This window comes from Nematolebias whitei, chromosome 18, assembly GCF_014905685.2.
Source record: "Nematolebias whitei isolate Nwh7 chromosome 18, NemWhi1, whole genome shotgun sequence".
Classification (NCBI taxonomy): Eukaryota; Metazoa; Chordata; class Actinopteri; order Cyprinodontiformes; family Rivulidae; genus Nematolebias; species Nematolebias whitei.
The window spans coordinates 37,959,682-37,971,985 of record NC_056515.1 but is presented as its reverse complement, the minus strand read 5'-3'; the positions used below and the strand labels follow the sequence as shown (position 1 = coordinate 37,971,985).

At 40.3% G+C, this 12,304-nt stretch overlaps 2 protein-coding genes across 3 annotated transcripts in view; both read right to left on the bottom strand.

Moving 5' to 3' along the window:
- Positions 1–423, bottom strand: part of LOC119424326 (ectonucleoside triphosphate diphosphohydrolase 2) — a 13,241-nt gene extending 12,818 nt beyond the window's left edge. The window contains exon 1 of the mRNA XM_037691787.1: positions 307–423. Within this exon, the coding sequence (XP_037547715.1) occupies positions 307–423 (117 nt within the window). The remainder of the gene's footprint in view (positions 1–306) is intronic.
- A 5,416-nt stretch (positions 424–5,839) lies between these two features.
- The window catches only part of grin1a (glutamate receptor, ionotropic, N-methyl D-aspartate 1a), a 47,839-nt gene continuing 41,374 nt past the window's right edge, over positions 5,840–12,304 (bottom strand). For both annotated transcript variants that reach the window (XM_037691786.1, XM_037691785.1), the window contains one exon: positions 5,840–7,425. In XM_037691786.1, coding sequence (XP_037547714.1) covers positions 7,357–7,425 — 69 coding nt within the window. In that variant the 3' untranslated portion in view covers positions 5,840–7,356. The remainder of the gene's footprint in view (positions 7,426–12,304) is intronic.

Below are 12,304 nucleotides of genomic sequence, written 5' to 3'. Positions count from 1 at the left end.
CTATTCGATTGGCTTTAACTTCTATTTTGTTGGTTTTAGCTACTGTTTGTTTTGTTTTAGATACTCTTGATTTTAGCAACTATTTTGTTTTTACAAATGTTACCATATAATTTGTGTTCTGCTTATTGTAGTTTTATTTTAAGCGTTAGATTTTTATTGCACTTAACTTGCGTTTAAAGATTTGAACAGAGAAGTCAGATCTTCCAGTCACTCGGTCGTTAATGAACTTCCACAGGTTGAATTAAAGAACCTCCTGATGTTAGAAGATGCTCCTGAGCAGAAACAGTCCAGAGGAGCAGACCTCACCATGAACCCCGGCGCCTCCTGGACGTCCTGGCTCGGAACCGTGAGGAGCAGGATGGCCACCAGTCCGAACAGCAGGAGTGAGAGAGGGAGGACGGGAGGGGAGCAGCGCGGAGCCATGAGGAGCCTCCTCTCTGCTCCGCTGGAGACACGATCCGAGCGCAGGAGCTGCTGCGCGTCTTTACGCTTCACCTGCTGCCCGGGCCGACGCACGCGCAGACGAGTGCTCTTCTGGCCGTCAGAGAACCAGCAGCTCCAAGGCGACTGGAGCCCAGGAGGAGAAAAATGTGGCCAGATCTGAGTAAACAGGAGCCGCTGCTCCTCTGCATGCAGGAGGTGCAGCTGCAGGGTGGAGCTTCAGCCGCCTCCTTCAGCTCATTCCGTTTCATATTAAATGAAGGAAAAGGAACAATCAGGTGACCGTGGCCTCCAGCTGCTATTTGCATGTGAATGGAAGCAGCTTAAAGTTGCAAACTGTGCTCGTTTTTATGGCAGAGCCCGCGTGCACGAGCATGCGCAGAAAGAATTCGCTAATTAATCATTTACTCACCTCTCTCATCATGTATATATATATATATAGATATACATATTTTTATTTTCTTCAATCATTTCATTGTCTTTCATATCAGAACAATGGTTTTATTTATTCTTATTTATTTAGTCTTTATTTTCCTGAAAGCTTTAATTTGCTTCAACGTCATTTTTGCCTTTTCAGCCATGCGCCTCCAAAACTATTCACCCCTTTGGATGTTCTTACACTTTCACTGCCGTCATGAATCCATCATGGTTTAGATAAATCGGCCTTAAAATAATCATTAAATGTCAAAGTGATATAAAATTTCTACTGAGTAATATCAATTACATAAAAATCTATCATGTAAAATATGATTGCATGTATTTACTGTGTTCAAAGTCGACCGGTCACGATAACAAATGTTGCTGGGCGATTAATTGTCTCAGAAATTATTGCGATAAACGATAATATTGTTTGAAATTTGACAATAATTAGTAATTATTGTCAAATTTAAGAAATGTTGGTTAATTTGTGTGCATCTTTATTTGACCACCTGACGACAGTATAAGACAGTTTGAACCGAAGGATGGATAGTGAGGGAGCGAGCAGCGTGTCTCTTTAGGAAAAATGGGAGGGAGGCCCCTTGACGTGACATGGGCTGTCTCTCTTCAGGTTCTCAAAATGGCGGACGCTCGGTGTGGTTTGAGCTCTTTAGCATAACATTTTTCACACAAAGCTTTTAATAAAAATAAAAAATAAATCTGTAAACAAGTTCTCGGCTTCTTTTTGCAGAGAAAAACAACTTTTTAGAAGAAGGCACGGGTTTCAACCGTGAATTTTGGAGCTTCGACAAGACAGAGGTTTTTTTGCTGAGGTCGACCTGTTAGCTTGGCTGCTTTTAACGATCCAAAAACCTGATTTTGGATCGTTAAAACAGATTTTAAAGAGAAAAGATAAAGAGAGGGGTCAGTGAAGAACCGGAGTTGAACCTTTTATCTTCCAGTGTCTTCAGTAGAAAGAGAGAGCCGAAGAAACGAGTCGATAAATGAAAACGAGGTCGACAATTCTCATTTATTGTACGATTAATTGATTTATTGTTTATCACGACAGGCCTAGCTCAAAGAAAATATTATTCAAACGTATACGAGTATGAACGTGTTGTTAAATCCATCACCAATGAACGGGGCATGTACGTCCATGTTTACAGGTGAACAATCAAACAAAACACCACGATCACACGGTAATGCCGCGTTGGTTGAACCTGCGGTAGTTTCGGCATCCGGTCACTAGGTGGCGCTCTGGTTTTTGTACTTCGAGATTCGTGCAGACACTTTAGCCTCGAGCATGAAAACAGACACATCCAAAACGGTGACTACACGATCGTTCGTTTGGACCTAGGATGCGGTTGGCTTGCTCCAACATGTTGAAAAGGATGAGCACAAACAGCACTCTTCTATCCGCCATTTTTTTTAAATTGCCCGTCATTTACTTTTGCAGAAAAACTGTTGACTGCAGCCGTCTGTGGTGTGTGCACAGCTTCCCACCAAGGGCACTTCCAAAAACGTTCACTCAGACCAGTATTCCAAAAACTTCAGTTTCAGAGAAAGTGCTGCTGCGTTCATGAGCGACGGGCAGAAACGCTACGGTTGCTCTAAAAAACAGTGATGTGCAAGAAAACCTCGCAAAAACTGGGCGACCGTGCAAGAGGGAGAAGACACCCGTGATTACTGGAGTTACAGCGTTAGCAAATAAGATGGGGGAGACTGAGCATCTAACCACTGTTGCCTCAGTTCACCAGTCTGAGCTTTATGGGAAAAAGGCGAAACGAAGCCACTGTTGGAAAAAAAACTATTAAATCTCAACTTGAGTTTTCTGAACGAGTTCAATATTTAATTTAACTAATTTACCAAAAGGTAATTGTCCTTGCGGAGTGAAGAGGGGGGAGTTGGAAATACCGTCAGTCCATACTGTGAGCTGGATGACTTGGGAGGGGGGGCATTAAAAAAAGCAACTTGCCGACTTCAGTTGTGGTGTGTGGCGGCAACGAAGCGTAAGAAAGGTCACCGTCAAAATACAAAACGGCTACCACCACGCATAAACAAATACATATACTGCGTGTACTTTACTTTTCGCCTGATAAGTTGCAGTTTTTTGCATAATTTACATGCCCTGTGACTTATACGCCGAAGCGACGTATTTGTTATTTCCCACTTGTTTAGACATATTTGGACTGATGTGGCTTATAGGGCGGTGCGACGTGTACGGCGGAAAATACGGTATCTACATACGTGTATATATATATTTATGTGTGTAAACTAGCCACTTTAATCATTTGAATAAACTATGCGTTCTAGTTTTTATTTTGTTTTAAAGTATAGATTCCTTAAATGATTGAGGAGCTCAAAGATTACTCTAAAATGTTCTTGGCCCCCATTGGCCACCCCCTGGCTCCGCCTCTGCACCTGGTGGTGGATAAAATGTCTCCCTCGTCAGTTTCGGTCTCAGATAAAAATGGAATAAAACTTCTCTGTTCTCCACAGTGCGACTCCTAGCCACTTGCATCAAAAACATTTAGGTTTACCTGCATTCCCTGTTCAACCCAGTCCACGGCCTCAGATTTGGAGGTGCTGATCCTCGTCCCAGCTGAAGAGCCGCTCCGTTCACAGCCGAAGCCAACAGGACCACATCAGCCGCAAAGAGCAGAGCAGGAATTAATCATCCGCCTTCAGACGGTCGTGATGAATTAATGTCACGTGTAATTTAATTACAGATTAAACTCGGTGACCGCATGTTGCTCCCGTGTTTAATTAACATGTCAGCTGCTGAAAGTTCTGATTTACTCTCAACTTTCATCCGTTTGTATCTAAATACCAGTGGAAGAGATAAAATACGTTTCAGCTGATTTTTTTTTATATATTTTTGTAATAAATGTAAGTTAAAGGGTAACAATGTTTACTTCCTTTGCTTGTGCGTACATCAAGTCACTGCTAATTACAGAATAAATAAAAAATAGAGGTTGGTTTCTGGTCGCGTACTTCCAGGAAAAGTCTAAATTTCACAGCTTAGATTTAACAAAAATCGCAGATCTAATCTTAATCCATTTTAAATTAAACAAATGAGCATCCAAACAAGTGTTTTTGATCAAAACGACTAAAAGTCTCCTCATAACACAACATAAAATAAAGCCTCATCTATATTTTGTTCAGCGTTTTATTTCCAAGATGAGTTACGGTAATTGCAGCTTTTGGATTTTCTTCTCCGCAGAAGATGGAAAGTACTTTTTACCTTTTATACGTCACAAATGATGAAACAAAAGTAACATTTTGAATTATTTAAAATGTCCAATATGAGCAAATTACTCTATAAAAACTTAAAGAAAACGGCGAAACTGCTGCTCGTTATAAAACTTGTTGTTCGTGATTGAAAGGACTCGAACGCAGAACGGAGAGAAGACAAAGACGCCACAAAACCGTAAAACCTGAGGCAGATCAGCCCAAGAAAGTAAAAACACCTGTAGCAGCTTCCAGTAAAAACATGTTAATTAGAGAGTGGATGCAGCTGAGCAGATTAGCAACCTTGTGGCAAAAATAGGAACACAAGCGGTACACCAATGTCCCCCGACGCTAAACGCTTTGAACAGTGAACGTTTGTTTTGGAGAATTGAACAGAGAATTTAAGTAAACCTAAATGTTTTTAGTGAAAGATGTTCAAGCGGGTAGAAGTTACTGTGAAGAAGAGGTTTTTGTTTTCTTGTCCAAGGCGGCGCAGCGTGACGGATCCTGGAGGTCTGCGCAGTGGTGGAGCCAGGGGGTGGCCAACGGTGGCCGTGACCACCATAAATCAATCTTTGACCACTTCAACTGTTTGAAGAAACTCTTAAATATAAAAACTAGAAAGCATAATGCAGTTTCCACAAATGTTTCACACACGGCGCTCAAAAGTTTACATACCATGGCCGAATTTGGGATTGTTTTGGACATTTTTTATTTTTTAGCGAATATGAATTCTGTTTATTTAAATCGCGCTAAGTCACAACAGAAGTCGTCTCAGGGCACTGAACAGAAAAATTCATATATAAAAATAATAAATTAACACTAGAACGTTCCTGGAGAAACTTTGACAGGGGCTGCCCATTCATTATTAAAAATAAATCTTAAAATTAATAATTATTAATACATTATTATAAACATATTAATAGTTAACAATCAATATTGATAACAGTAACTTTAATTATTTGTATTAATGTTAATATTTGTTATAATTTATGCTAATTATTATTACTAATTATTAATAACAGGTTAATTATTAGTATTAATGTTAACTATTATTACTAATTAACAATAATAACAGGTGCCTTCCATGCATGTTGAACCAAAATGGCTCCACACGTTCCTCAGTTTCTGTTAAGTTTTCTCCTTTCATTTCCTATGGGAAATTTAGCATCTTTGTTAGCAAAATATGTTGCCATGGTAACTGCGAATGCCAACGAAAGTAATAGCACACTTCCCGGAGCCGGGCCGGTCGTTTTGATACAACTTTCGTGGGGGTCCACGCTGCGGTTCGGGCCGCATTAAAGTCAAAAGAGCAACGCTTTTCGGGTGTAGAATAATAAGTGGACTGTCACCAACTAGTTCCTGGAGTTGGTGAAATATCGCGTCTTTGTTCGCAAATTACGTTGTCATGGTAACCGGAAACACCAATTCAGTTTATTTATATAGCGCCAAATCCTGAGCAAGGACAGTGGCGACAGTGGAAAGGAAAAACTCCCCTTTAAAAGGAAGAAACCTCCAGCAGAACCAGGCTCAGGACAAGCGGCCATCTTGCCTAGGGTTCACCTCAGTACGGTTCACAATAATAAAAATGTGTGGTCTCCCTGTAGAACTTCGGCATGATGCTTATGGCCTGTATCTTTCAAGGAAAACCTTCGGCTACTAGAATTTTAATCCTTTTCTTTCCGTCGGCTGACGACTTTGCAAGACCGCGGTCTTTGCACTCCTTAAATAAAAAACAATAAACCCACAGTTGGACTTGTCAATATATTTTATTTACAGCCGTATAAACAGGATGATTCAATGCAAGCTCTTTACTGGAAAAATGTAAGAAACAAGCGTCTCCTCGAGTGCATGTGTGTGCATGTTCGTGTGTCGTGCATGCCCGTGTTATCGTAACATTCTCGGTGCAGGCGCAGAAAAACCTGCTCGTCTTCACAAAGCCAGAACTTATTTACATTTCGTTCAGTTTAAGTGTTTCACACGGCCGTACAAAGAAACCAAAGCGCTGGTTGGGACACGTACGCATGCACGAGTATGAGCAGGGTGACGGGAAAACAGCCAAAACGCAGAGTCAGGAGATAATTGGCAAATCCGAGTGCAGTCGTTGGGTAGTTCCAAGTGAATCAGCCTACGTTTTTTTAATTGTTCTTTTGGGAGACCTTTCGGCGTAAAGTGCAGTGCAGTGCCACGACTCCGGAGAGGACACGAGCTCGGAAACAGCGGTGGTTTCTCATCTCCGGAAAATGGGAAACGGCCCGTTTTTGCAACCAACCGGGGACCTGCACGCGGTTTTCAACTCACTCTGGGTTCTCCGTGCAAAAGCTCCCGGAACGGGTTTTTTTTGCACGAAAGACCCGAGCGCTGGTTGGATGGAAAAACCTGGCCCTTTGATGCAACCCCTTCCAACGCTGGAAATGAGAAAGACTGCTGCTGCAGGAACGAGGATCGTCAGGGCGCCCCCCAAAAGGCCTCAATCGTTGAACTAAAGCAACAAAATGCTGATTTTCAATATATCTTCTTACTTCTTTTTATAAATAGTGCAAAATAACGGGGAGTATATAGAATGTCAACATTTACAGAATCTCCTATAAAGCCTAAAAAAAAAAGACGTTCAAATACGTAAAGCTGTTTTTTTTACAAGCACACATGCTTTTATCATGTAGACAAGGCAAACCTTAATTTTAGTGCCATCATAGAGCGTCCCAATAAAGAATTTTTATTCTAAAAACGTTTAAAGTGTCGATAAAAACACAGTTCCTAATAAAAATAATTCATCTCCATTGAAGCTTACAGTACTTCTCGTATTGCACTACGTGTTCTACTTCTGCAGTATTTAGGCCCTAATTTAAAGTGATATGTCAGGTAGAATATTGGCATCGAACAAATTAACCGTTTCAAAATGAGGCGAACTAGCTCTAGTTGTAAAAACATCAAAGGTTCGGGTTACGTGAGTAAAAGGACTAAACAAGCAAGTTAAGCTGATAATATATAGAAGGAAAAGATTGTTTATGTGAGGCGAGTATTTTTTAAATTCCTGTGCATGCTCAGCGATCCTACAAACATCTATGATCAGATCTTTTTTTTTTTTTAAAAAAGGTGCAAAGTTCAGAGTTCACTTCTTCACGAAACGGTTTTCCTTCAACCCCCCGAGGCGTCGACTTGGAACCGTGGAGTCGTCGCCCTCCGCTTCTTTTCCTCACGCGCCATCTCGTTTCCTCTCTCCTCGCAGCGCGCGGTCCTGTTCCTTTTGTTTCTTCGGCGTTGCGTTTACACCACGGTGCTGACGGACGGGTCAGACAGGTTGAGTTGGCCCGTGGCGTCAGTCGGTGGGAACTGCTGCAGAGGTGAAGAAACACGGAAGCAGAGGACGTCAGGAGACACAAAACGCCGTCGGGTCGCCGCCGCAAACGCATCGAAACTGCACTTTGACTGATTCAGGAGCAGTTGTTGGAGGTTCGTGCAGAAGCAGGACGGTGCTCTAACTGATCTCAGGCCACCAGCGTTTCCCCAACCGTGTAGCGCTAAGCTAGCAGCGCACAATACAGACGCACCAGCTAAAGCTACAGACGTAGCGCTCTTCTCTCACACATCCCCGCCCTTTGACAAGTGACGGCACTGACGTAGCGCTAAGCTAGCAACATAGATGCCCCCCCCCCCCCCCCCTACATTGACAAAAATCCCCCGAGATGAGTGCCCTGCCAAGGAAAGCGACCTGGGGGAAACACTAGCAACTATTAGTGTGAATGCTGAGTCAGCAATCTCACGTTTGTCGTGTCTTCTGTGAGTTTTCTCCAATCAAACCACAGTTCAGGCTCTTTTTTTTTTAGCCGCTTATCGATCAAAACCTTCGGCTCATTCAGGACGTGGCTACTCTGACGTTCAGTTTTTGTAACTTTTGTACTTTTCAAAAAACCTTTTAGATTTTATTCCTTTAGAAACGTTCTCTTTGGAATTTGCTTCAGCGTACTGCCTCGTCTTCTTTGTCTTCTGGTTCTCGTAGATTATTGTTTTATAGCTTTTAACTAAAACTTTAACCATTTAGCTTTAGCATCCCTTTAGCTATGTTATCTATTTCGCCAATTTACCACCCGTTCTGGCTACAGTTTATTAATTCTAGCTACTATTTAGCTTAGCTTTATTATCTGTGCCTCATGTTTTAGCAACAGTTTGATAATTGCAGCTGCTACTTAGCTTAGCATCTGTTTAGCAAATTTTACCATTAGCATTAATTTAGCTAATTTTAGGTTTATCAGCTGTTGAGAAAGTTTGGGATTTAGAATCTGTTTTGCTAATTTTAGCTAAAGATAAGAAAATGAAAAGATTAGCGACAGTTTAGCAAATTTCAACTTTACCTTATGCTTTGCACATTTTAGCTACTGTTTTACATACGTTAGCTTCAGTTTAGCTAATTTAAACATTTGGTTTTGTTAATTTTAAACTTACCATCTGTTTTGCTAATTTTAGCTAAAATTTTGCTATTTTTTTTAAATCTATTTAGCCAACTTTGGATTCTGCATCCTTTGATGATTTTAGCTTTAGCTACTGTTTTGCATGCTTTAGCATATATTTGGCTCGTTTTGGCATCTGCTTAGCTAATTTTAGCTTCTGATTAGCTAATTTAAGCATTTGGTTTTGCTAATTTTAGGTTTACTGTTTTGCTTATTTCAGCTAGTTGTGCTAATTTTAGCTACAATCCAACAATTTTTTTTAAATCTATCTTATGAATTTTAGATTCTGTATCTGTTGATTTTAGCTTTAGCTACCATTTTGCATGCTTAACATATATTTAGCTGATTGTGCTTTGCTAATTTTAGCTAATGAACAAATTAAAAGATTAGCGACAGTTTAGCAAAGTTCAACTACCTTATGCTTTGCACATTTTAGCTACTGTTTTACTAATGTTAGCTTCAGTTGAGCTAATTGAAACATTTGGTTTTGTTAATTTTAGGTTTACCATCCTTTTAGCTAATTTTAGCTAAAATTTTACAATTTTTAAAATCTATTTAGCTAATTTTGGATTCCGCATTTGTTGATTTTTGCCTTAGCTACCGTTTTGCGTGCTTTAGCATATATTTGGCTTATTTTGGCATCTGCTTTGCTAATTTTAGCTTCTGATTAGCTAATTTAGGCATTTGGTTTTGATAATTTTAGGTTTACCATCTGTTTTGCTCATTTCAGCTAGTTTAGCTAATTTTAGCTATTGTTTTGCTATTTTTAACATCTGTTTTACTAATTCTTGATTCTGCATCCGTTGGATGATTGTAACTTTAGCTACTGTTTTGCATGCTTTAACATATAGCTGATTATGTAATCTGCTTGCTAACTTTAGCTTCTGTTCTGCTTGTTTCAACAACTCGGTTTTTGTTTATCCACCAAGTGTCAACAGAACTCCTTGAGGACTCAGCATTCACGCTGCATTTTTACCAAAATAAAAATATTTTCCGGTGTGACTTTGTGCCTGAGATCGGCTAGTCGGGACCAGGCGAGAGTCTTGCCAACAGCGAGCTCCGTTGTCTTGTAACCCCAGCGACACGACTGGGCGATCGTCCTTTCCTGCCTCCGACCCAACGGACTCATCTGTATCTGCGGAGTCGTTTTGCATTTAGGCAAACAGGCAGCGCCTCTAAATTTAGCAGCTCAGGATGAATTATTGACTGGTTTCAAAGTGCTGTTGTGTCAGACTCTTCGGTCCGGTCCCTCCGTACTCGTGCTTCTAGAACCATCAGCCGAAACGTTGCTGTGAGGAGAAGCACGAGCCCAGCTTCATGCATGGTTTCTTCTCTTCCTTTAACACTAATAGCAATCTGCTTTTGAGTTGGAGGAATTGCTCAGATCTTCGGTGAAAAGGTTGTGAACAATCAATATCTTACCTGCAGTGGATAGCTCTTTGAACAACCTCAAATTGGAGAAATAATGTTTAATTCTAACTGCATTGCTGAGTTAATGGCTAGTTTGAGTGAAGCCCAGACCAACGTGGAACCATAACAAAAAAAGTTGTTAAGAACCTGCAGGAAGTGCTACAAATAGCTGCTGCTGCTATTTGTGCTTATAAATAACCATCCAATGGCTTCTGTGTCATTTGAGGTCAGGTTCAGGTTCTGCCTCAGGATCTTGGAAAACTTCCAGAGGCAGGATGCCAGAACCACCTCAGCTGAGCGATGATGGAGCTCCTCAACCCATCTCATCTCAGCAGTGCTGCCAACGCTGTAGAAAAAAAAGCCACTGGCTGTCCTACAAGTACAATCTGCACATTTGGTTGTACAGGTGCAATTTGCTCTATAGGTGAGAGGAATAATGTTACACGAGACAAAAAGTGAGTTAAAATCCACCACATGGAGAAAACTCGTGTAAGCTACAGATTGGCCGCCTGGGCGTTGTGGAGAAGTTCGAGTACTCGATGACAGCAGTCCACTTTGGTCCTTGTTTAGTTTTCAATCCAATCAGAACTAACCCGAGGTTGTTCAAAGACCCATCTGCAACAGGTAAGATGTTAATTGTTCATCAAAGATCTAACCCTCCCCTCCTTTTTGAGGTTACTTTTAAAACGGAATATGAAAAGCAATAAATTAAACCTTTTAAACTTCATCAGCTGCAGCAGTGTGGTTTTTGCACGAGTTAAAAACTGAGGGGACTGTTGTCCTTCAGCTAAACTCCACATTAGAAATGATAAAACTAAAACAACAGAGCGAAGCTGCAGTCCTGCTCACTGAACCACCGTATTGGGTCTTAACTGGTAATTTTGCACCAGCACATTCAAGCGATTGATGTCATGATGCAACTAACAAACTGAGCAACATCCAGACTGATTTTGTTTTTGTTGAAATCTGCAGGAATCAGAGTGGATGTCCCTCACCCCCCATGACCCACTAAGTTGCATCATCATCGTGAAGCTTACAGCCCTCGTTTGGTTCTTCTCGTGCCTTTTTCCTGCTAAGAGCAACCCCTACTGGAGTCAAGTGGACCAGTTAAAAATAAAAACACTTTACTGACAACACAAGCACAGGTTTTGCTTATCAAGCTCTATCAGACAATCTACAGCGTTTCTACGGTTGCTACAGCTACGACAGGTAAAGTAGTCAGCATGCTTGCAGAGGAAGAGAGGAGCAGTGTGGCATGTGGGTGAGGGACACTGACACTTAAGTCCATTAATATCCATTAATATAAAAGAAGAACATTGATATAAAATTAAAATAATGGTCAAAGACTGAAGATGGTAGGTCTTTTAACAGCATATTCTTAAAAAATACACTAATGTCTATTTAAAGGGGCAGTATTGATGAGTTAAAGGGCCATTTTGTGAAAGGGTTACGAACAATAAATGTGTAAAAAGCTCTAAACAACCTCAGTTTGGAGAAATAATTTAAATCTGACTGAACTCATGAGCTAACAGCTGGTCTGATCAAGGCCAATTAAGTGGATTGTCTTAAAACAACTCTGATCTTTACAAAAAATTAAAGTTTTTTATTTTTTTCCATGCAAACGTCGCTTTATTGTCTTTACATAGTTGTTAGTTTAACATTGCACAGCTAATCCATTAGAAATAGATGAAACATGACAATGTTTCTGCTGGAATAACCAGGTGAAGTGCTGCAGCTAGCTACTGATGCTATTGTTTACATTTGTAAAAAACTACAGAATTGTGGGTAATTTAATTCAGTTTAAAACATTTCAAGCAAACATTGATTAATAAACCTTTCTACCACCAATAATTAAACAATGCATGGTTATTTACATTTATGTTTGCAGGCATTTGGAAATGCAAACGGTAACAGCTAAAGCTAGCAGTAGCATGCTGTCTGGGGTACTTTCTGCAGAAATGTCATACTATTATGTAAAAAAAAAAAACAAAGCAGTATAAAGTTTTATAAATTAGATGCAAGTTGAGTAGAGATTAAGTAGAGATTTAAGTTCTCTTAAGGCAACAGCATTACATTTTGGTCTAGATTGTACTCAGATTAGCCGTTAGCTTAATCGTTTTTGGTAGCATAGTGCTGTCTGGGACACTTCCTGCTAGAACATTCGTAATACTTATGCCAAAACAATTTATTCCAACACTTAAAGTGTAAAGCTTTACAAATTAGTATTCTCATAAAATGCTCCAAAAACTTCCAAGTTTAGAGTAGTTTTAAGACGACCAGATTTTATTTTGTTTTTGTTTAGATTAGCCGTTAGCTTGTTTGTTTTCTGTAGCATAGTGCTGTTTGGGACACTTCCT